Here is a 24994-nt window from a genome sequence, read left to right as displayed (position 1 = left end):
CCCTGGCAGCATCCTCGTAAATCTTTTCTGAACCCTTTCAAGTTTCACAACATCTTTCCGATAGGATGGAAACCAGAATTGCACGCAATATTCCAACAGTGGCCTAACCAATGTCCTGTACAGCTGCAACATGACCTCCCAACTCCTATATTTAATGTTCTAATCAATAAAGCATACCATGCCCATGAATAAATGTAAGTACATATTATACGTGCTGTATACTGTGTTACACAACAGTTCTCAAAGATACATGTTGTAAATCAATATTGCTGGTTGCAAATAGAGATATATTAGATACGAAATCCGTGTACTTTAAACTATCCACATGGACTCAACAGGTCAGTGTGTAAAGCGGAAGTACATGAGTTGTTCCAGAAAGCCAAGCTCACTCAGCCCGGAGGCAATGTCGAATAGAGTCAGCTGAGAGCTCACATGATACTGACTCGACCCGAAGAGATAGAAACTCACCATTTCACAAGAACAAGAGCCGGCGGCTAGTGTGTATCTTTTGATTTTTTTTTGGTGTTCGATGGACGGTGCTGTGTTAGTTGCTCATGACCTCGCGATTTGGGAATCTGTCCCGTTGATTTTGGGATCAGGGATGTGTTGTATTTTCCTATCCGAATTGGGATTGCTGTGTTGCTTGCAGACTAAACTTTGTGATACTGGGGAACGTTATAAAGCCAAGATTTTCGCACAGGAATCTATTACTGCGACGAAAATCAGCCTACATTTGTTGTTGAACCTATCTTTATAATTTGTTTTTCCACTTGTCTTTGGCCCTGAGCATTTTTAACGGAAATTCTTTCTTCCCTGCTATCCAGTCTCGCTTCTCTATTTGCGTTTCGTTCAGGGACAGGCCTGAATGTGGAGGTTTAAAATCAACAATAGGAGTTAAAAGTTCAAATAGAACTTTGTCATGACTTTATAACTACATCTGAGGCCCACCACAATTCAGTTGTCATACGCGTACGTTCCTTTCTTATAAGAGAACCAGTAGGGTTCATGTAATGTAGTGGTCGTGTCCGAACCTCTGGCCCTGAAGTCCTGGGTTCAAGTCTCACCTATGCGACAACAGAAACTTGCATGATAATGGAAAATACATCTATTGATCTAAAACTGTCTCCACGAGCACTTAGCCAAAAACGGGGATGCGATGACCAAGTGGTATAATTTCTAATCGATTTAAAAAAAACCTATCTGATTCACTAACGTCCGTTAAGGAAGGAAATGCCATCCTTGCAGACCCACAGCAGGGTTGGCTCTTAATTGCCCTGTGGGGTAAGCAATAGATGCTAACCTGACATCCTGGAATGAATAATTTTTAAAAGGTTACCTGCAGGATAAATGATTTATGGTCTTAAATTTTGACCTGAAATGTAGCACATTCGGTGTACATTTTTGTGTAACATGTCCCTATCTGCATATAAATTTGTATCCTCTTAATTTCACTTGTCTGATGTGAGGCTGAGGTGAACTTTGCAGTTTAGAATGGTGAGAAGTGTTAAAACATTGAAGATCAAAGGTGTAGATGCTGCCCCTAGCTGGGGGAATTTCAATCAAGGGGCACAGTTTTGGGTTAATCTTTTAGCACTGAAGAAAAATGTCTTCAATCAGAGGGTTGTGAATCTTATGTGATCTACCCCGGTATTGTGGAAATGTGGAACCAAAGCCTGAGATCAGCCCCAATCAGGTGGAACAATGGAGCAGGTGCATCCTATGGACTACTCTTGTGTCTGTTCATAGAATCTCTACAGTGTGGAAAGAGGCTATTTGGCCCATCAAGTCTGCACCAACTCTCAAGAGCATCCCACCTAGACCCAGATCCCCATCCTATCCCCATAATCCTTATTTACCGAGCCTGCACATTATGGGCAATTTCCCATAGCGAATCCAGCTAACCTGCATATCTTTGGACTCTGGGAGAGACCAGGTCACCCAGTGGAAACCCATGCAGACACAGAATGTCCATAGACATGTCACCCAAAGCTAGAATCGAATCCTGGTCCCTGGCACTGTGGGCAGCAGTGCTAACTACTGAACCACTGCTCCACCTCGATAAGGGCTCTTTTGGTGCAGTGGTAGTGTCTATATTTCTGGCCTGGAAGCCTGCGTTCAAGTCCCACCTTCTCCATAGGTGTCTTTTCATATCTCTGACCAGGTTGATTAGAAAATATTCTGTTGCTGCTGTTAAAAGTTCTGATGGTGTAGTAATAGTGTCCGACTTTAGAACCAGGAGGCTTGAATTTCTGTATTACCTCCTGAGCAAGTTGATTTTACAAAAAAAACTCTGTGCTGTCCTTGTGTTAACATTAACTATTCAAAGGTAGTTGGGGGGAGATAATGGCATGGCTGTGGCCTTTAATATAATTTGAAAGTATCTTGCAGGTACGGACCAGGAATTTTGTTTGTTTTGACCTCACTATGTACAGTGTGTACTGTGTTAGTTGGGCATTTGATATGGGAGGGAAAGTATCCAGCGAGGGTGGGAGTGTAAAATTAATCAGAGCACATCAAAAGGTAATGATGGTTTGAGATGTGATTCAAAGTCCCTTGTTTTACATAATCGGCCCTGTCCCAATACCAGTGAGAGGCAGAAATAATAATTGGTATCGGCATTTTTTGATTTTTAAAATTAATTAGAGCTCAGTGTTGTGCTGCTTGTTTACACACCAAGACCTTCAAAAATTGCTTATATATTTATTTCAATTACTGTACCACAAAGAAGCAGATAGTGAAGGCTCATGGTTGTATTTTTGCTGAAAAAAGAAGCCAGCTTCAGATTTCAATTGAGCAGTGGTGAGGAAAGATGGGAAAGTGACTGAATTTTCACTCTTTCAATTTCCCATCCATGGGATGTGGGTGCAACAAGTTCAGGGGCACAGTCTTCAGTACCATACTAGAATGTGTCCGAGCTCATAGTCTTTGCAGTATCCAGTGCCTGCAGTGGTTCCTTGATATCACGTGGAAGGAATTCAGTTGTCTGAAGGCTGGAATCTGTGATGCTTGGAGCCTCTGGAGAGTCCAAGATGTTTGCTATTTGAGTTCATATAATTTATACATCTTCAGAATTTAATGAGAATTATCACCCTTACTTTGGACTTTCTTTTGCTCCTGTAGGTTTGTTTTTTCATTTTTGAATTTTAAGTTGTACTAATAGCTCATCCCATTTTTGAAAGTATTGTTAAGTTTCTATGTTGTGCAGGTAATAGAGTCATACAGATGTACAGCATGGAAACAGACCCTTTGGTCCAATTCATCCATGCAGACCAGATATCCTTAATTAATCTAGCTTCATTTGCCAGCACTTGGTCCATATTCCTCCAAACCCTTCCTATTCATATGCCCATCCAGATGCCTTTTACAGCATCATCCTCTGCGTGAAGATGTTGCCCGTGTGGTCCCTTTTATATCTTTCCCCTGTCACCCTAAACCTATGTCCTCTAGTTCTGGACTCCCCCACCCCAGGGAAAATACCTTGTCTATTGATCCCTATCCATGCCTCTCATGATTTTATAAACCTCTATAAGTTCACCCCTCAGCCTTTGACGCCCCAGGGAAAACAGCCTGTAGAGCCTTAGCAACATCCTTGTATATCTTTTCTGAACCTAGTTTTGTACCCAACGTAATGAATGGAAGAATCTTTCAGTTACTTGTTTTTTAATTATTGGAATTATTATACAATTTCAGCATCTTTCACTATCATCACTATGTAACAACATGTTACAATTTGCAATATATTGAATACTTCCTTCGAGCTTGAGCTATTTTATTGCTGTTCTGAATGGTGTCTTTATTGAATCTGCTCAGTTTAAAGCAAGGCTGCCCAAAGCATGATGCCACATCAGCTATCTCCATCGGGACTGAATGGCATATTTTAACTTGTGATAAAATCCTCAAGATGTATTTTGATGAATAATTGGAACTGTCAATGACAGATGTCCCTAATGATTAGATAGTTTATGTAAATGATCAATAATTGTCACTTTTTTCCTGTCAATCAAAGGAAAACATTTAAGGCATTTTTCATTCTGTGCTTTGTGGAACAGGTTGGTTTCCTGAAGAACGTTATGCAGCCCGGAAAGTTGCTGTTGATCTCCTGCATGCAGGTCCTCTTCCTGTCAGTCAGTAAGTATAACCCATCATAGAATTCCTTCAGTGTGGAAACAGGCCATTCGGCCCAACAAGTCCTCATCAACCCTGTGAAGAGCATCCCACCCTATCCCTGCAACCTGACACTTCCCATGTCTAATCCGCATAGCCCACACGTCCCTGGTAAGTTATGGGCAATTTAGCATGGCCAATCCGACTAACCTGTACATCTTTGGACTGTGGGAGGATACTGGAGCACCTGGAGGAAACCCATGCAGACATGGGGAGAATGTGCTGAGTCATTGGTGCTGTGAGGAAGCAGTGCTAACTACTGAGCAAATTGTTAGAGTAAACTTCACAGCCAGCACCCTGGCTTCCATCTTGTGCAGCAATCCTTGTCGGTTTTACTCAGTAGACTTGACACAGTGTAACTTACATTGAGGGAGATGTACAGTAAAGTTGCAATAATTTGCAGCATTTTCTGTTTCATGACTCATGATAGGGCTAATATGTAAGAGGTATTGTGTTCAATGTTGTCTCGTGGATATGAGGTGCAAATTCTCACTATCAATATCCCTTTTACAAAAGGGTATAATTTCTTGCGTGGTCTCCAGATCTATCTTTCTGATCAGGCACTGATTCCATTGATGTCTCAATTTAATTCCAGATGGGTGTTGTATTTTTCCAAACTGTGCAGTAGACTTTTAGTTTTATTATACTTGCTTTAAAACACATAGATGTTGCACTTCCCTTTTATTAAAAACAATGTTAGTATTGCAATACTTGCAATCGAAGAAGAGTTGCACCTCTTAAAATTTTTCTACAATTATTCTCTCAATCCAACATTAAGACTGTAGAAGGGTACAGCGGAAATGACAGGATGAAGGAACATTCTCCTGCCTGTTTTCAGTCTTTTCACTTCTGTTTTGAAAGTGGCTGTATTGCCTACTCTTGAGTGGATCAGTTCACAGAAGAGTTTTGCTTTCAAGAGTATTCTCCCCTCATTTACTGACTTTGATTCAACATTGACCCACGGGTTTCTCCAGCACTCCAGTTTGAGTTTTTAGATATGAAATACTGAAGAGTACTATTGCACAATTCAACATTAGGGGACTGTGCTGCTGCTGATGTTCAATGTTCACAATGAGCATTTTGTCCTCTCTCCTCACTTTTCCTCTTTTGTGTCTCTTACTTGCCCTCACCTCACCTCCCCTGGAGGAAGAGGCAAGTTAGGAATGTGATGGAAAGTAAGGTTGAGATTAGAAAGGAAAAGTTTATTAAAGAGTTTAATTTTATTTGAATTTTCTAAACATTCTTACGTTCTTGCTGATCTCATGAATATGAATTGCCACCCTTTGAAAATATCTGTTCCAAATGTCTCCAACAGCAGCTCTGTGATATCATACGGTAATTGTTAGAAGCAAGAGGCATGGTCATTCCTGTTAAGAGGAAAAGTTATCAATGAACTCACAGGAGGTTTTGCTCACCGTGGAGAGGGGAAAGGTTTCAATTATGCTAACAGCCTTGACCAATGGTGATTATGAATTTGCTTTCTGCTGAGTTTGGCATGTAATATCTGTGTAGACCAGAAAAGCAACTACAAAAAAGTGTCTGTAGCTGAATTTTTCAGATTTCTTCAACACATTGTATTCTGTAATTGCAAAAAAAAATGAGACTACTCGCATGTTTGACTGGAATATTGCGCATCAGATATTTTGAGTGCGTAGTCGAAATGATTAAAACAAAGTATTGTGGAGACTGGTGATTCCCTCATATCTCTGAAATGTACTTACCTTCTGTAGTCTACTTTTCCAGTTACATTTTCTAGATTAGTGGTGCTGGAAGAGCACAGCAGTTCAAGCAACATCCGAATAGCAGTAAAATCGACATTTCAGGCAAAAGCCCTTCTTCAGGAATACAGCCAGGAAAGGTCGATTTTACTGCTCCTCGGATGCTGCCTGAACTGCTGTGCTCTTCCAGCACCACTAATCCAGAATCTGGTTTCCAGCATCTGCAGTCATTGTTTTTACCTTTTCCAATTACATTGTCCATTTGTGGAACGGTTAGGGTAGTTTGACTATGGTAAATGTATTATAAAATTGCAGGATTGTTATAGAGCCATAGGGTTGTACAACACAGAGACAGACCCTTCGGTTCAACTCATCCATGCTGACCAGATATCATAAATTAATCTAGTCCCGTTTGCCAGTATTTGGCCAATAACCTTCTAACCCTTCTGATTCACGTATCCATCCAGATATCTTTTAAATGTTGTAATTGTATGCACCTCCACTACTTCACTGGGCAGGGAATTCCATAGATTCACAACCCTCTGGGTGAAGAAGTTCCTTCTCAATTCGGTCCTAAATCTGCCCCTAATTTTGAGGCAGTGCCCTCTTGTTTTATTTTCACGCATCAGTGAAAACATCCTCTCTACTTCTATCTTATCTATTCCTTTCATAATTTTATATGTTTCTATAAGATCCCCCTCATGTTTCTAAATTCCAGTGAAGATAATCCTAATCTACTCAGTCTCTCCTCATAAGCCAAACCTCCTCAACTCTGGAATCAACCTAATGAACCCCCTCTGGTGCCAGTACATCCTTTTCTCAAGTAAGGAGACCAAAACTGCATGCTGTACTCCAGGTGTGGCCTCACCACCATCCTACCAGCTGCAACATAACCTCCCTGCTTTTAAACTTAATCCCTTTAGCAATGAAGGACAAAATTCCCTTTGCCTTCTTAATTACCTTGTACCTGCAGGCTAACCTTCTGGGACTCATACACCAGGGCAGCAAGGTCCCTCTGCACAGCAGCATGCTGCGATTTGATACTATTCAAGTAATAGTCTGTTTTACTATTATTCCTACCAAAATGGATGATTTCGCATTAATTAACATTGTACTCCATCTGCTAGACCTTCCCCCGCTCACTAAAACTATCTATGTCCCGTTGCAAAGTTTTAGTCCTTTGCACGCTTTGCTCTGCCACTCATCTTAGTGTCATCTGAAAACTTTGACACACTACATGTAGTCCCCAACTCCAATTCATCTATGTAAATTGTAAATAATTGCAGTCCCAACACTGATTCCTGAGGGACACCACTAGTCATTGATTGTCAACCGGAATTGCACTCCAAAGACTTTGCTTTGGAATGTCTTCACAGAATTCCAATAAATTAGTTATACTTGACCTGCCCTTCATGTACCCATGCTGCGTCTGCCCAATGGGACAATTTCTATCTGGATACCTTAATAATACACTCAAGCCTTTTCCCCACTATAGAAGTTCAGCTAACTGGTCTATAATTCACCATCTTTTGTCTACCTCCCTTTTTAAACAGTGGCATCACATTTGCGGTTTTCTAATCTGCTAGAACTGCTCCAGAGTCCAATAAATTTTTGAAAATTACCACAAGTGCATTTGCTATTTCTCCCACCATCTCTTTTAGTAACCTGGGATACATTACATCAGGGCCAGGAAACTTATCTACCCTTAGCTCCATTAGTTTACCCAACATTACCTCTCCCGTGATAATGATTGTTTTCAGGTCCTTGCTTATCTTTGTCTCTTTGTCAATTACTGGTTTGTTATTCATGTCCTCCACTGTGAAGACTGACACAAAATATCTATTCAGTGCCTTGGCCATTTCATCATATCACATTACTAAAGACCTCCTTCTCATCCTCTATAGGATGTTTACTTCAGCCACTCTGTTTTATATCTCTATAAGAAATTTTTGCTACCTGTCTTTATATTCTGAGCTAGTTTTTTCCTCATAATTTATCTTACTTTTCTTTATAGCTCTTTTAGTGGCTTTTTGTTAACATTTAAAGTTTTCCCAATCTTCTAGTTTCCTGCTGATCTTAACCATTTTGTATATCTTTTCTTTCATCTTGTAGCCTCCCTTATTTCCTTAGACACCCATGGCAGATTACCCCTTCTCTTACAGTCCTTCCTTTTCACTGATTTATATTTTTGCTGAGAACTTTGAAAAATTGCTTTGAAAGTCCTCCATTGTTCATCAACTGTCCCACCATAAAGTCTTTGCTTCCAGTCTACTTCAACCGACTACTGTTGTTGTGGTTCTGTTCACCGAGCTGGGAATTTGTGTTGCAGACGTTTCGTCCCCTGTCTAGGTGACATCCTCAGTGCTTGGGGGCCTCCTGTGAAGCGCTTCTGTGATGTTTCCTCCGGCATTTATAGTGATTTGTCTCTGCCGCTTCCGGTTGTCAGTTCCAGCTGTCCGCTGCAGTGATCGGTATATTGGGTCCAGGTCGATGTGCTTATTGATTGAATCTGTGGATGAGTGCCATGCCTCTGGGAATTCCCTGGCTGTTCTCTGTTTGGCTTGTCCTATAATAGTAGTGTTGGCCCAGTTGTCCCGAACTCAGGCAACATGAGTTCGACTGGGACAACACTACTTTAAGAGGACAAGCCAAACAGAGAACAGCCAGGGAATTCCCAGAGGCATGGCACTCATCCACAGATTCAATCAATAAGCACATCGACCTGGACCCAATATACCGATCACTGCAGCGGACAGCTGGAACTGACAACCGGAAGCGGCAGATACAAATCACTATAAATGCCGGAGGAAACATCACAGAAGCGCTTCACAGGAGGCCCCCAAGCACTGAGGATGTCACCTAGACAGGGGACGAAACGTCTGCAACACAAATTCCCTGCTCGGTGAACAGAACCACAACAACGAGCACCCGAGCTACAAATCTTCTCACAAACTTTAACCAACCACTCCCTCATCCTATTGTAGTCTCCCTTACTTAAGTACAGGACCTTGGTATTAGATTTTGCCTTTGCACTTTCCATCTGTATGCTAAATTCAGCCATACTGTGATCGCTCCTTCCAAGAAGATCCCTAACTATAAGATCATTAATTATTCCTGCATTATTATACAGGACCAGATCTAGGATAGCTTGCTCCCTCGTTTGTTCCATTTACATACTGTTCAAGAAAACTATCGCGAATACATTCAAGAACTCCATTATGCCAATGAACCTTTATTTGTTTTACTAAGGGTGAAACTTGTCAATGGTGCTGAGACACAATTCTTTCCTTATTCTACACTTTAAATAGGCCAGTAAGTAAGATATTTTTGCTTTATTATTATTGTGTTTTTGGAAAAGCCTTTGGACCAGATTTTGTTGACACAAATCAACTTTGTCCCCACGGTATTCACTGGACAGGCTGCAGGGCATTTCTGATAGGTCATGACTGGGAAATTTCAGAGCTTGCAGCAGGGCAGGTAAATTTCCTGAGAAACTTTACACAGCTTTCATTGCAAAATTATAAATAATATATTCTAGAAAAATCTGTGTATTTCTGAACCCATGCAAAGCTTGATATAAATAGGAGATGTAATTTATAGATTAACCTCTTTTAAAGATTTGAGTATTTAACAAATCCTTTTGGGAATTTCGATCAGTTTAAGTATAGGGTGATTTGTGGCTAACAGTCCCAAAAGCTCATGGGAAAGGGGCCAGATAGTGTAAGAGAGTTGGCAGTCAACTTTGCAACAGCAACATTAACATAACCTCTACTATAGTCTCTGGAAGAAATATTTCATTAGTTCATTTTAATTTGTTATTTTCTCAATAGAGACCAACAATATGTTTACTGCTTTTGGAAATCTTTAAGTTCTAGTATTTAGGAATGAAGCCACATAGTTGATTATCCAAAGTAAAATAATTTTGTTGAACACAAATCAAAACATGAATACTAATAACTACACTTTTATTTACAGTAGTCATTTATGTTAAAAGACAATGTTAAAAATTTATGTTAGAAATACATTGAATTTACATGTACACTAAATCAAATTTCATTAATTTTGTTTGACCTACACTCTGAACAAACTCGTCAGACACTCACCAGAAATTGGAACATAAGCTACTTGCTTGAGTGCTGTTTCAAATATTTCAAATATGAAGGCTGAGAACTCTTGTGCCTTCTGGCTACTTGGCCTCTTAAGTCTTGTTCAATCATGCCACCATGATAGTTTTCCATTTTATCATGGGCATTGCTAGAATCGTAAATGTAGCCACCTCAAATCAGACTCTACTAGTTCTAATGGGCTTTAACGCTGGGATCTTGAGCTTCTCATTCTTGTCTACTTCAAGAAGTCTAACTCAATGTTTGCAGTTATCAACGTTTAACTCCCATTGGCCAGCACATAGAGTTTCAACTGAGTTCAGCATGAGCAAAATGTTCCCTGCCTGTTTGAAACTAGAAGTGCCTGAAAGCAACCACACACAGGAATCTACATTCGCCTGTAATAAATTGTATGAAACTAGGGTAAACAAAAATGCATCTCCCAAATGGCTTCATCAGTTACTGGAAGTAGGTCTCAAATCATTTTACAGAGAAACCTATTCCTTAAAAGGTCCATCACATAAAACTTTAAACCTTTCCCTAAAAGCAATTAGGCCACCACAAATTAAATTAAATTCTAATAATCATTGAAGCTGCCACAAATCTACATTTGTGCAATTGTAAACTTTGGTTCGTGGAGGAGACAGCGAAAGCTACTGATTTACCCCACCACCATAGGAAGAAACAAAGCAGATGATTAATTCCACAAATCTACTGGATTTCTAAAATCAACTTTGCACCTCTTGAATAAGTAGCAATTTGGAGACAAACTAGACTTTTTTCTCAGCGACCTTAAGATTAATTCTAATGGCAGATTTCATCAAGGGCTGTTCCAAACATGTTGTTCCTGTTAACTCATACAACCAGATGTTAACGAGGCACTGTGCAGTTTGGAAAATGAGCCAGATTTGGGTACATGATCGTATGTGTTACTGGAAGTGCAGGATTATGTGCAACATGGCAATAGTTGTAATTGTCACAGGAATAGCTTGAAAATAGAATTCACAGGCAGATAAGCAATCTGATTAAATGTATCTCATTATCATCTGAGACAAACTGACAGGAGTGTACCTTGTCATGTGAATGTGCATGAAATCTGTTAATGGGTGCATAGGATGTATTTCTGACTTTTTATTAGAGCCAAAGGATAGGCTTCCTAATATTTAATTCTGTTCTGTTGTATGAGAGATTAACACTATAGAATAGGGTTGGGTAAGAATTGATTTTGTTGCAGTTTCAGAAATGATATGGTTTGTAAACTCTTTGCTATTGTTGACAATGGATTAGTTGAGGACATAAGTGAAACCCAGAACAAATAATTAATGAAAGATGTTACAAACCCATTGCCGTGCTGACCTTTCAATGTCTTCTTGAGCCAGTAAATTGTCTCGTGAATGCTGTAGGAGATTTCATTGTTTTGGATGTTCACAGGATGACTATGGGCTTGAGAATGATAGCTGCTGCTGATGGACAGAATGAGTCCAAACTTCAAGCAGCCAACAGTCTTTCAGCAAACATTGTTTATTTTAATTTTGGTTGAATTGGAAAAGAACATAAGTGGACATGCCCTTGGGTCTTGGTTTGGATAAGAGAGTTACAAGTCTCCGGTCTGTATACTTTAACATACTGAAAGCTCATTACAAGGTTTTAAGTATGTCAAAGACTTGCAACTAGACTGTTCTATGTCAAACTGAGACAGCACAGGTTAAAGGGTTAATGATTGTATGGTTAGAGTTATAAAGCTCCGGGAGGTCATGAACCAGTTGGCCTCTTGATCAAAGAGCTGTTGTGGCTTTGAAACTGTAGACCTTGATTCCATAGCCCTGATGTGCACATGTTATGCACAATCATGTACTTTGTGTTTGTTTATTGTATGATAAGAGTATAATATAGTCACATGTAGATTCCCTTGCCTGAGTGAAACTGTCCCATATTCCTTCTCTGCCCAGATTGTTGTCTCCTTCATTTTTTACAAGTCTTTTTGCATCTCTTGTTTTGATTGGTAGGTGTCCACATATAAAAAACATAAGAACTCTGAGCAGACAATCCAGCCCCAGGAACCTGCTCTGCCATTCAGTACCATCATAACTGATCTCATCCTGGCCTCAACTTCACTTTTCTGTTCAATCCCCATAATCTTTCAATCTGTTCATAATTAAACGTTTGTTTAACTCCTCCTCAAATTCACTGAGTATCCCAGCGTCAAGTGCACTTGGGGATAATGATTTCCACAGATTTACCACCTTTTGAGAAAAGTATTTTCTCCTCCTCCTCTATTTTAAATCTGCTCCCCTTTTTCCTAAAACTGTGACGTCTCATTTGCGATTGCCCCACATCTTGCATGCCTCAATTAGATCTCATTATTCTAAACTCGAGTGGGTATAGGCCTAATCTGCATGATCTCCCTTCCTAACAAAAAATCCCTCACCTCTGGAATCAATCAAGTGGATCTCCTCTGAACTGTCTCCAATGCAACTCTGACGCCGTCAAGTGGACCAAAACTGTATGCTATACTCTGGTGTAGTCTCACTAAAGCCTTGTACACTTCCAGCAACACTTCCCTACTTTAATGCCCTCTTTGTTTAGCAATAAATGTCAAAATTCCATTTGCTTTCGTCGATACCTGCTGCATCTGCAAGCTGGTTTTCTGCAATTTATTCTTGAAGACACCCAAATCCTTCTGCCCTGACAGCACTGAGGTTTCCCTCCATTTAGACAATAAGTTGCTTTTCTATTCCTCACCTATCCATAACCATTCGAACATTTCTTTTTTTCTTTCCTGCATCTTACCTTTCCACCTGTTTTAGTGTTGTCTTCAAATTTGACTGTAGAACCTTCTATCCCTACATCTAAGTAATAAATATAAATTTAAATATTTGGGGCCCAATGGCTGAACACTGTGGCACCCCACTAGTTGCATCTTGCCAACCAGAACCAGACCCATTTATTTTGACTGTCTGCTTTCTGTTGGTTAGCAAATTATCTAGTCAAGCTAATAAATTATTCTCAACTTCATGATCTTGCAATGTGTATTAACCTTTTGTGAGGCATCTTATCAAATGCTGTCTGGAAGTCCAGATATACTACATCTACATGATTCTCATTATCTATTTTACTTGTTACATCTTTGAAGAACTCGAGCAAGTTAGTCAAACCATTATTAACCATGCTCAGATGGTTTGCATTTTGACTTTCCAAATGTCCTGTTATGACTTTGTTAATAATGGATTCTAACAATGTCCTGTTGACTGATGTTAAACTTATTGGTCTTTGGTCTCCCACAGCAAACGTTTTTTTTCTCCAATCTGATACCGGTCCAAGGAAACCCTCTTCTAAAATGCTAATGATGTCCCTCCCCCAAATGACCTCTGTATCTAATCTTTAAAATAGTGTGCGCTCATTCTCAACTTTCTTCATCTGAATAAATATTTTCTCAGTATCACATTTCTGACATAACGAACAAGAGACAAGAATATGTCATTCAGCAAAGGTTATGGGCCCTGACAACATTCTGGAAATATTTACTGATGACTTGTGCTCCAGAACTTACTGCTGGAACAAGTACAGTTACAACACTGGCATCTACTCGGCAATGTGGAAAATTGCCCAAGTATGTGCTGTATACACAATATAGGACAAATCCAGTCCAACCAAAAACATCCTATCTGTCTTTCCTTGATCATTTGTAAAGCGATAGAAGGTACCAGCAGCAGTACTATTAAGCAACATTTGCTCAGCAATAAGTCGCTCAGTGATGCCCAATTTGGGTTCTGCCAAGGCCACTCAGCTCTTGACCTCATTATAGCCTCGGTTGAAACTTGGACAAAATTGAATTCCATTGGTGAGATGAGCGTGACAGTCCTTGATGTCAAGGCTGCATTTGAACCACTATCATCATGGGAACTTGCAAAACTGGAGTCAATGGGAATCGGGAGGAAAATTCTTGGTTAACGCATAGGAAGATGGTTCTGCTTTTTGGAGGTCAATCATCTCAGCTCCAGGACATCTGTGCATGGAGTTCCTCGGGGTAGTGTCCTACGCTCAGCCATCTTCAGCTGCTTCATCAATGACCTTCCCTCTGCCATGAAGTCAGGAATGGGGATGTTTATTAATGATTGCATAATGTTCAGCATCACTTGCAATTCCCAGATACGAAAGCAGTCCATGTACAAATGCAAGAATTAGACAGTATCCATGCTTAGGCTGGAAACTGGCAAGTAATATCCATGCCACCCAAATACCAACTCTATTAAGATACAATCTAACTATTCAACAGCTTTACCATCACTGAATCTTCAACTATCGACATTGTGGGAGTTACCATTGATGCAATCATTAATAAACATCCCCATTCCTGACTTCATGGCAGAGGGAAGGTCATTGATGAAGCAGCTGAAGATGGTTGAGCATAGGACACTACCCCGAGGAACTCCATGCACAGATGTCCTGGAGCTGAGATGATTGACCTCCACAAAGCAGAACCATCTTCCTATGCGTTAACCAAGAATTTTCCTCCCGATTCCCATTGACTCCAGTTTTGCAAGTTCCCATGATGATACAGTGGTTCAAATGCAGTCTTGACATCCACACACAGACACACACTGTAGAAGCAGGTCAGAGGCCAGGAATAGTACAGCTCATAACTCATCATTTCAACTCCAAAGCCTGTCCACCATCTACAAGGCACAAGTAAGGAGTGTGATGGAATACTCCACACGTGCCTTGACAAGTGTGGCTTCAACCACGTTTTAAAAAGCTGGACATCGTCCAGGACAGAGCAATCCGCTTGATTCAGTCGCAGCAGTGTTGCTATCCACAAGATGCACTGCAGAAATTTACCAAGATCCTTTGCACCTTCCAAATCCATGATCATTGCCATGTAGAGGAATAACAGTAACAGATAGATGGGAACAAAACCATATGAAGCCACTCACCATCTTGACCTGGAAGTATATTGCCTTTTCCTCACTCTGTTAAAATCCTGGAATTCCCTCCCTAACAGCATTGTGGGTGTTGCCTACACCAAACGAACTATTTCCTGATGAAGGGCTTTTGCCCGACACATCGATTTTTCCTGCTCCTCGGATGCTGCCTGAACTGCTGTGCTTTTCCAGCACCACTCTAATCCAGAATCTGGTTTCCAGCATCTGCAGTCATTGTTTTCGCCTGCTTCATGAAGGGGGCTCACCACTACCTTCTCGGGCAACTATGGATGGACAATAAATGGTGGCCCAGCCAGTGGCATCTGCCCCCTACAAGTGAACTTAAAAAAAGGGTTTCCTTACAAAGGAGAAAATTGTGCTACTGAACTCTATTCCACAAACCCCATGATCCCTCATGGCTCCAGTTGTTATTAAATGGCAATATTTGTGTACCTTCTAGTGCTGTTTATGTCAAATAAGTAGATCACAAAGCATTTATAAAGTTGGGAATTCTACTTGAGACTTCTGGCCTGTGATGGAGTGCATTGCCTACATTCTCAGTGAACACTTCCTTACCGAGTAGCACTCCTGCACATGAGCAAAATTCCATAAAGGTTCCTGCTGATGAGACCTCTTGCATTTTGTTTTGATCAGAGCTGCAAAGAACTTCCGAAGATCCTATCACATCCCTGAATGCACGTCTCCTGCAATCCACCCGCTTGGCGTTGCCAGCCAATCCCAGTATCCATATCGCCCTACGGTTATCAGCGCACCACAGTGTGCACGATGAACGGAGGTACCTACAGAGGCTGAAAACTGACCTTCATAGGAAACTATCCAGGTAATCATTTCAGTCCTACCCAAAATTTCAAAAAAGCCAAGCTCTGACCAGCACCAAGGATGCCCAAACCTGGTCCTTTGGTATTTTAACCTTTTTCATATAAAGAGAAGAAAGTAGGGATAGGTGGAACAGATCACTTGAACCGTTGTTCAGTGACTAAAGTAGAATTATACAGAATTTACAATGCAGAGAAATGCCATTTGGTCTGACTGAATCATCTGCCCTTGAAATTTGTAAGCTTCCTTACATTATGATATTCCAACATGCCACTGATGGTCTCTCACCATGCAATCCCCTCTGAAAGTTTGGTGACTTCAAAGCTCTTCTGGCAGTGTCCAAACTCAGTTAATCCTAATTGTCCTGCACTTGCTGTCTTAGAATGGCAGTCCAGCAATGTCTAAACATTTAAAATTTCCTCTCCCTCTCCCTCATTTGGGCTGTCAGCAAATAGCTCTGACTCCTGGAAACTTGGAGTAAAAAATGAGGTCTGCAGATGCTGGAGATCACAGCTGAAAATGTGTTGCTGGTCATTCCTGATGAAGGGCTTATGCTCGAAACGTCGAATTCCCTATTCCTGAGATGCTGCCTGGCCTGCTGTGCTTTGACCAGCAACACATTTTCAGCTCCTGGAAACTTGGCCTACCACTCCCTGATTGGGTGCTCATCATAAAATAGAGATTTGTTACCTTTGTGGTTACAATATGTTGTTCAATGCATCCTGTAGCAATGCCAAAGGCTCTTTCGATAGCATCAACCAAAACCCAGACTTTTACCACTTCAGATAAATGCCGCAGATGCATGGAACCACCACTACCTGAAAGTTTCCTGCCAAGCCATACCCTATTCCTGAATTGGAATTATATCGCCATCCCTACGGTGCCACTGGGTCAAAATCTTGAATCTCCTTCCCTAGCTGCACTGTGCGTCTGCCAGCTTGAGAAGGCAGCTCTGCACCACCTCCCAAGGGTGACTAGCAGAATAAATTGCTGAGCCTGCAATACCCATATCCAATGAGCAAATCACAGGAAAGCTCTGAGGCCTGCTGATTTATAAATGAATTCTGCCCTCTGCTGGCTCCAAGGATTTGCCAGTGTGCAGCCAGGCAATGGGGCTGACTGATGGAGATGACATAGATGGGAAGGGCCTTAAAAGGTTTGTGCTTAATGATGACAGGAAGGACTTATCAGACTTTCACAATCCTTTCTTTTAGTTTCTCAGGTGTACAACCCTCCACAGATCTTGCTGCCCTATACCTGCTGGCCCTGCGTGCATCCTGCCAAGACCATCATAGTCAACACCGTGCAATTTCATATCTGAAAAGTAGACTCCGTGCTGAGAAAAAACACATCATTCGTAAGTACTTTCAGACCTTTCATGCGCGTGTGTGTGTGTATAGGGGGTTGGTGGGGCGGGGCGGTGGTGTTTGATTAGGATTTCTGTGGAGGGCGAGTGTCCTGTATGTTTGAAATATCTTGGGTGCTCGCTGTGAAGAATCAGGCCTGGAGGTTCTATATAGAGTGATGAGACTGTCTATAGGGAGATTTGCACAGAGGGCTAGTGCAGAGGCTTTGAGAGTGTCTTTGGGAGAATGTCTATCTGGCTTTGTAGATCAGACTCTCTTAACAGAAAGTTTTAAAATTTATGGGGATGTCACTCGGAAGTGTCGCAAAGCATAAAACTTGCTCCTTGAAGATTCCCAGATTGATCTGTAGCCAATGCAGTACTTCTGAACTGCAGTTGCTGTTGTAGTGTATTTAAAAAAAAACACATTTGAATTTGTGCATAGTAACCTCCAACAATTTTGAAAAATATTACCATTGGCACCTTCTCTAGTTGTTGACTGAGAGGCAAATATTGGCCTTGACACCAGGTAAACTCTGCATGGAATCTTTTAAATGCAATAAGAGCAGCCAGAAACTTGATTTAACATCTCAGAAAGATTGACAACTCTAACACCTCTAACAGTGTAAAGTTCCACAGTTGAGCTCAAGTCGAGGAATTCTGGGAATTGATCCTTCCAGCCTTTGACTTCAAGCTAAGGGTATGATCACTGGACCACAGAACAAATGGAGGGTGAGATCATCCGTTAGGTACCCGGAATGCTCAGGACACAATTAATATTATCCAATCTCAACAAATCTTGTTCCATTGAGGTCAGAATGGAATTAATGATTTCTATGTCTTTAAGCTATTTGATTTTTTTTGTCTATTCTTATATTGGGATGTCAGGAATATTATGGCAGGAAGCACATCTGAATGTTACAATCTCTGCCGTTATGGTGACAAAATATGGACTATAAATTTTCAAATAGCATTTCTGATGATGCTGTGCGTTTAAGAGATGTGTTCTGTCCTGTTTCTGTTGCAGAGAGTTATTGTCACAGTGGCGCAGCAATGTCTCCTTCAGGCAGTTGGAAAATAGCTTTGAGTTCCCCTGTGTGTACTTTTTTTGTAAAAAGTAAGACACAAGAATCATGAGTGAGCTGGGTCAGGCTCACACCGATCCCAAAGGATTTTGATTTTGCTTTCAGTTAGTTGGTGGGTTTTTGCTGGCCATTGGAGCTAAAGGCTTCAATTCTCTGTTGCTAGAGTCAAGTCTGGGCAGAGAGGGTTCCTCTTCAAAAATCAAAAGGGGCAGATTGCTTCTTTGGTGTTTCTTTGTATTGGACTGGAGAGAGACAGCATGTGAGAAGAATAACTTTGCTGAATTGCATTTACCAAGTGTGTTTATTGGATGCTGCTTAGATTGGAACAGTTGATGATTAGTGGTTAAATAGTACATTTCCTTGTTAAGTATTTCAATAGAATAAAATTATTCCAATTACTCTTTTTGCTGTATTTTAACTATGTTGTAAGTATAAAGTGTATTTTGATTAAGGCTTAGTGGTGGACCAATCAAATCATATCTGGAACACAGCACCTTACTTTTATATATTTTTTAAAAAGGTAAGTGTCTAGGCTGTCACCTTACATTGGGGGGGAATGGCTGATCCATAACACACTGTTCGATTTTAATAATTAAACTTTCATGGACTGAAATTGTCTTAAAAAGGGACAAATATGTCGACTTAAGTGGCTCCAGCAAGATCCTGAGCTGCCAGATTAATTCCATGAAGCTTGGACAATGTGGAACGAACCAGCGTAAACTGAATTGAAATTAGTATTTATCAAAAATCATTGAATCCAATCAACTCAGTCAGGGTGAAATGTCCCTCACCACCCGAGAGAAGTGTCACACATTAGAAATGGAAGACTCACTTGAAATTATCAAGCTTGGGGACATTGAAGACGAACACAGAAAAACTGAAACTGGCTTGTTTGACATGTAGCACGTTACCTAAAAGAATGTGAAGGAACTTTCTTTAATTTACAGGCTTGAACATACAAGAATTATAGTTTACAGTGGAACTTGTAAAATTGTATATTCTGTTATTGTACGCCAGAATGTTGTGTCGTGAGTGTGTTAAGTGTTGTATTGCATTTTAGATGATATTGTGGAAGCAGCCTCAGTCAGTTCTGACTGTGCACAATTACATTTCAGCTTGCTGATATTTTACTAATCTGTGTTTCATCTTCTGATTCCAGAACATGATGTGTCTTTCAACAACTATTACCAGTACAGTCTGGGTGTGCTGGCACTGTGTGTGAATGATGTGAGGATAGATAGCAGTGTCCTGTCAGGACTAGTACCACATGAACACCATCACCACTGGTTTCATGCTCTGTCAGGATTGATGCCACATGAGCACCGCCGGCACTGGTTTGGTAAGCTGACCAAGCTTCTTTACCATTGAATCCATATCTTACTATTCCTGTATTCAAATCATCTTGCAATAAAAGCTAACGTTCCACTAGCCTTCCTAATACCTCTCTGCATTTGCACGTTAGCTGTTAATGACATTCACAAAGGCACCCATGTTCCCTTGTACATCCACACTTTCCAACCTCTCCCCATTTAAGAAATACTTGCATTTCTGTTTCTCTCACCAAAGTAGGATAACTTCACATTTATTTTCACATTCTATTCCAACATCTGCCATGTTCTTGCCCAGTCACTAAACTGTGTTACATCATCCTCACAACATATTCCTGCTGAGCTTTGTGTAATTTTCAGATTTGGGAAATATTTGTCTGCATACTATTTCATTGATATATGTTGTGGATTAGCTAGGGCCCCTAAGTACTGATCCTTGTGATGCCCCACTAGTCACAGTCTGCCAATTCCAGAATGATCCATTTATTTCTCCTGCTTTCTATCTGCTAGCCATTCCCTTAATGCATGTGAGTGCAAGTTCTCCTATTATTTGTGCTTTTATTTTACTAACCAATCTACTTTGGGGGACTTTATCAATTTGACCAGTAATGTTCTCAAATAAGCTCCAAAAAATTTGTTGACCACTATTTTCCATTTACAAATCCATGCTGACTCTGACCAATCGGATTACCTTCTCCAAGTGTACATTTATTTTTAATGGTAGATTCAGGTATTTTTCCTATGACTGGTATAAGACTGATAGGTCTGTAGTTCCCTTTTTCTCGGTGATCCTTTGTTAATTAGTAGTTTGACATTTGCTAGCTTCCAATCTTCAGGAATCATTCCAGCATCTGGTAGTTTGGGAGCTCATCCCCTATGCATCAATTATTTCTACAGCTATCTCATTCTACATCCCAGAGTGTTGAAGAGCAGGTCTTGGGGGCTTATAAACATGCAGCCCCATTAATTTCTCCAGTATAACCTTCTTGCAAATACCATTTTTTTTTTTAAACCAACATCTCATTTTCCCACATCACTTGATCCCTAATTCTGGGAGTTTTCATGAAAACATACAAAATAATCATTTACCTTCACCACTATTTCTCTGTTCTCTATTATAAATTCTCCAAAAGCTAGTGCGCTTCCAATTAAACCTGTTGGACTATAACCTGGTGTTGTAAGATTTTTAACTTTGTACACCACAGTCCAACACCGGCATCTCCAAATCATAAATTCTCTTGACTCTATATGTAATAGATCCGTAGTCAATTCGTCAATTATTTCCCTTCTCGTCCCTGTAGAAGTTTTTACTTAGATTTTTTTTTGTAAATTGCATTCATGTTCTATTCTTCCTTTCCCTTACCAATTTCTTGGTCTTCCTTTGCTGTATTCTTAAAAACTTTCCAGTTCTTGAATTTATTCCTAATTATAGAGTCATAGCAATGTACAGCATGGAAACAAACCCTTCGGTCCAGCCCGTCCATGCCGACCAGATATCCCAAACCAATCTACTCCCACCTGCCAGCATCTGGCCTGTATCCCTCCAAAACCTTCCTATTCATATACCCATTCTGCCCACTTTATGATCCTTTCCCTTTTATCTCGTGCAATCTATTAATTCCTTTGTCAGTCATGATAGATTGACCTTGGAGATTTTTTCTTTGAGAATGGGGGTGGATCTCATGCCCTCCTTCGCTAAATGCATATTGTTTTAGAAGTCACTCTTAAAAGAAAGAAAAAAATATATATTTTCATATAAATAACATATACTTTTGAAAAACGTCCCAAACATTCCTTTGTCAGTAACTTTAAATTGGTCAATACTGCAAGTCAGAAGATGGGTCTTAAGTCCCATTATTTATAGCTCTGGGTTGTCGGTGAACTTCAGTTGGAGCCATTTGGATGCATATGATCTGATCAATATAATTGAGAGGAGCAATTGACTGATTTATTTGTGTGGGGTTTCTTGAGCAAAAAGCATTTGCAAGACACCGACTCTTGGTCTGATGTGGGCTATTGAACCAATAAGCAACTAGACCTGTGCCTTGATTTAATAGTTTATCTGGAAGATGTTGCTATGGACATTGTAGCATGCTGTCAGTGCTGTACTGCAGCGTCAACCACGTTTTAATGCTTGAGTCTTGTGAAGTCAGCTTTCTGACTTGTGTGCTACGTAAAGATCCAGACTGACACCAATATAATTATAATGCACACTTGTGACGTGTTTGCTAATGACCTTAAGAGGAGCATAATTTGATATTGCCTGATGTCTTGTACTTAAACTCCCCACAACTTAAACCTTTTGACATAGTTAAATTAATAGTTAATCTGGCTCTGTTTTAACAGTTGGCACAGCTGCGATGATGGTTTTGGCACTTAAGTGTGTCAGTGAATCTAAAGTGCCCCATACTGGAGCATGGATGTACAGCAATGATACAAGAATGAAGGTACAAACTACAATGAATAAAATGACGCAAAAGATACAGGAACGACAAACAAAGAATGGCGAAATTGGGGATATTTACAGCACATCATTGGCCTTGCAGGTATTATCTTGAAAGGTTTCTCCTGTATTGACATGCTGAAATTGAGGTCATACTTGGGTAACAGGAAGATAATGGTGCGGAAAATGTGGCCTGTCTATATTAACCCATTGACTACTGAGTGACATTTTCTGAGGGTCTGTGATCATGGTGTATTAAGTGATTTTAAGAACAAGGAAAGAAAATCAACACCATCTTCCTCCAATACCTCTATATTATTCAACTTGATAGAATTGCCCTCACACTTAGTTTTCTTTAAACCCATCCTAAGCATAAAAACTGATGATTTATTTTTGTATTTCCCCTCAAGGATTCATCCTTTGTTTCCTCCCCCCCCCCCCCCCCCCCCCCCCTTCATTTGCATGTTTAACTTTGATGTAATCAAAGCTTCCACATGCGCACTGACCTCCCAGCTTTTACCTCTCCACATTCCAAACTATTCATTGCTTATTTACATCCAGTCCTGAATGTGTTCCATTTGCTCCCGTTAATTGTTGGAAAGAGCAGAAGTGCTTTGTTTTCCCAAGCATAATCTCTGCACCCTCACCAAAGGCGTCTCCCAACCAGTCTCAGGTCAAATCAGGTCATTTGTAACCCCCACTTGCTGTTTGAATCTAAGCTAAGCTTTCTGATTCCATTCTCTCAATTGTCAATTTTGTCTGTTTGGCCTCAGTAACAGCATCTATCTCAGCCAGTCTATCACTGAAACGTTTGTCTATGCTTTCATTGCCTGTTAAAGTTCAGTATTCCAGTACTCTGGTTTCCAAACTTGCATCTAGTAAACTGAGCTGGAGGCCTGGGTGAAGGCATTGTGGTGCATCTGGGAAAGCATATGTTAACTGGACATCTTAACAGGAGCAATGTTCAACCCTACGTTGTGTAATGTTTAGATTTGGTCAGTGGTCAGTAACTGATGGACTTGCAGGTAAGAGGACCACGGATTCAGTGATAAAGAGGTTCAGCCTTTATCTTTGTCCAACATTTATGAAGACTGCCTGCCAGTGTGGATAAAAATAAAGGCAAGAGAAATGAAAAGTAAATGAACTGCTGGTACATTCAAATGGATTTGTGTTGACAAGGAATATATATCTTAATTGGGATAGACACTCCTTTTTTCCTTCACGATGAAAAATTTGAAGGCTGTTATCTGCCACTGCCAAATCCATCTGAAATTGTAGAAATATCATATTGGACTCAAAAGGTCAACTCTGTTCGTCTCTCCATAGATGCTGAAGGACCTGCTTGATTTCTCTGATACTTTGTTTTCAGTATAGATCTGCAACCCTAGCATTTTTGCTTTTATATTAAGAACCTGCTCTTGACTGGTGAGGGAAGGACAAGAATCCAGTTGTTGTGGGCAACAGAGGAACCAACAAAATAGGTGGAACTAGGAAAGAAGTTCTGTTACTTAAGAAGCAGAACAGTAATCTCTAGAATACTATGCGAGACTCAAGCAATTTAGCATAGAGACAAACAAATTAGACATTTTTAAGTGTATTGTTAAAAGTGGAAGTAGGCATTCTTCCATTGGGACTTAACTCAGGCTAGGATGAGTATTCTTATACATCTAATAACCAGGGCAATAGATAGGTCTTTAAACTAACAAGTGAAAAGGATGTTTCCAGGAAGGGTAAATTTATAAATTTAAAGAAAGTTATAGAACTGACTAACAATTTGGTTGTAATCAAGCAATATGCATCAAGAATGGATAGAGTTTAATAATAACAACAAAGGCAACATAATGGAAAATAATAAAATGTTCTAAGTTTTTGTGTGGAGCCACAGGAGATGGCGATACTAAATGAGTATTTTGCATCAGTATTTACTGTGGAAACGTACATGGAAGATATAAAATGTAGGGAAATAGATGTTGACATCTTGAAAAATGTCCATATTACAGCTGGATGTCTTGAAATGCATAAAAATGGATGAATTCCCCAGGGCCTGATCAATTGTACCCTAGAAATCTGTGGGAAGCTAGGGAAGTGGTTGCTGGGCCTCTTACTGAGATATTTGTATCATTGATAGTCACAGGTGAGGTGCCAGAGAGACTGGAGGTTGGCTAACGTGGTGCCACTGTTTAGGAAAAATGGTAAGTAAAAGCCAGGGAACTACAGACCAGTGAGCCTAACGTCAGTGGTGGGCAAGTTGGTGGTGGGAATCCTGAGGGACAGGATGTACATGATTTTGGAAAGGCAAGGATTGATTAGGGATAGTCAACATGGCTTTGTGTGTGGGAAATCATGTGTCTCAAACTTTTTTTTTGAAGAAGTAACAAAGAGGATTGATGAGGGCAGAGAAGTAGATGTGATGTATGTGGACTTTAGTAAGGCTTTTAACAAGGTTCTCCATGGGAGACTGGTTAGCAAGGTTAGATCTCATGAAATACAGCGAACTAGCCATTTGGATACAGAACTGGCTTGAAGGTAGAAGGTGGTGGTGGAGAGTTGTTTTTCAGACTGGAGGCCTGTGACCAGTGGAGTGCCACAAGGATTGGTGCTGGGTTCACTACTTTTCGTCATTTATATAAATGATTTGGATGTGAACTTAAGAGGTATAGTTAGTAAGTTTGCAGATGACACCAAAATTGGAGGTGTAATGGATGGTGAAGAAGGTTATCTCAGATTACAACAGGCTCTTGATCAGATGGGTCAGTGGGCTGAGAAGTGGCAGCTGGAGTTTAATTCCGATAAATGCGAGGTGCTGCATTTTGGGAAAGCAAATCTTAGCAGGACTTATACACTTAATGGTAAGGTCCTAGTGAGAGACCTTGGAGTGCAGGTTCATAGCTTCTTGAAAGTGGAGTTGCAGGTAGATAGGATAGTGAAGAAGGTGTTTGGTATGCTTTCCTTTATTGGTCAGAGTATTGAGTACAGGAGTTGGGAGGTCATGTTGCAGCTGTACAGGACATTAGTTAGGCCACTGCTGGAATATTGCGTGCAATTCTGG

At 40.4% G+C, this 24994-nt stretch overlaps 1 protein-coding gene across 1 annotated transcript in view; it reads left to right on the top strand.

Moving 5' to 3' along the window:
• Positions 1-388: 388 nt before the first annotated feature.
• Positions 389-24994, top strand: part of LOC132827390 (transcobalamin-2-like) — a 55885-nt gene continuing 31279 nt past the window's right edge. The window contains exons 1-6 of the mRNA XM_060844055.1: positions 389-497; positions 4050-4128; positions 15562-15748; positions 16959-17101; positions 19334-19513; positions 21849-22048. Coding sequence (XP_060700038.1) covers positions 4071-4128; positions 15562-15748; positions 16959-17101; positions 19334-19513; positions 21849-22048 — 768 coding nt within the window. The 5' untranslated portion in view covers positions 389-497; positions 4050-4070. The remainder of the gene's footprint in view (positions 498-4049; positions 4129-15561; positions 15749-16958; positions 17102-19333; positions 19514-21848; positions 22049-24994) is intronic.

This window comes from Hemiscyllium ocellatum, chromosome 24, assembly GCF_020745735.1.
Source record: "Hemiscyllium ocellatum isolate sHemOce1 chromosome 24, sHemOce1.pat.X.cur, whole genome shotgun sequence".
Taxonomy (NCBI): Eukaryota; Metazoa; Chordata; class Chondrichthyes; order Orectolobiformes; family Hemiscylliidae; genus Hemiscyllium; species Hemiscyllium ocellatum.
The sequence above is the reverse complement of the archived record's forward strand: the minus strand, read 5'-3'. Positions and strand labels throughout refer to the sequence as shown.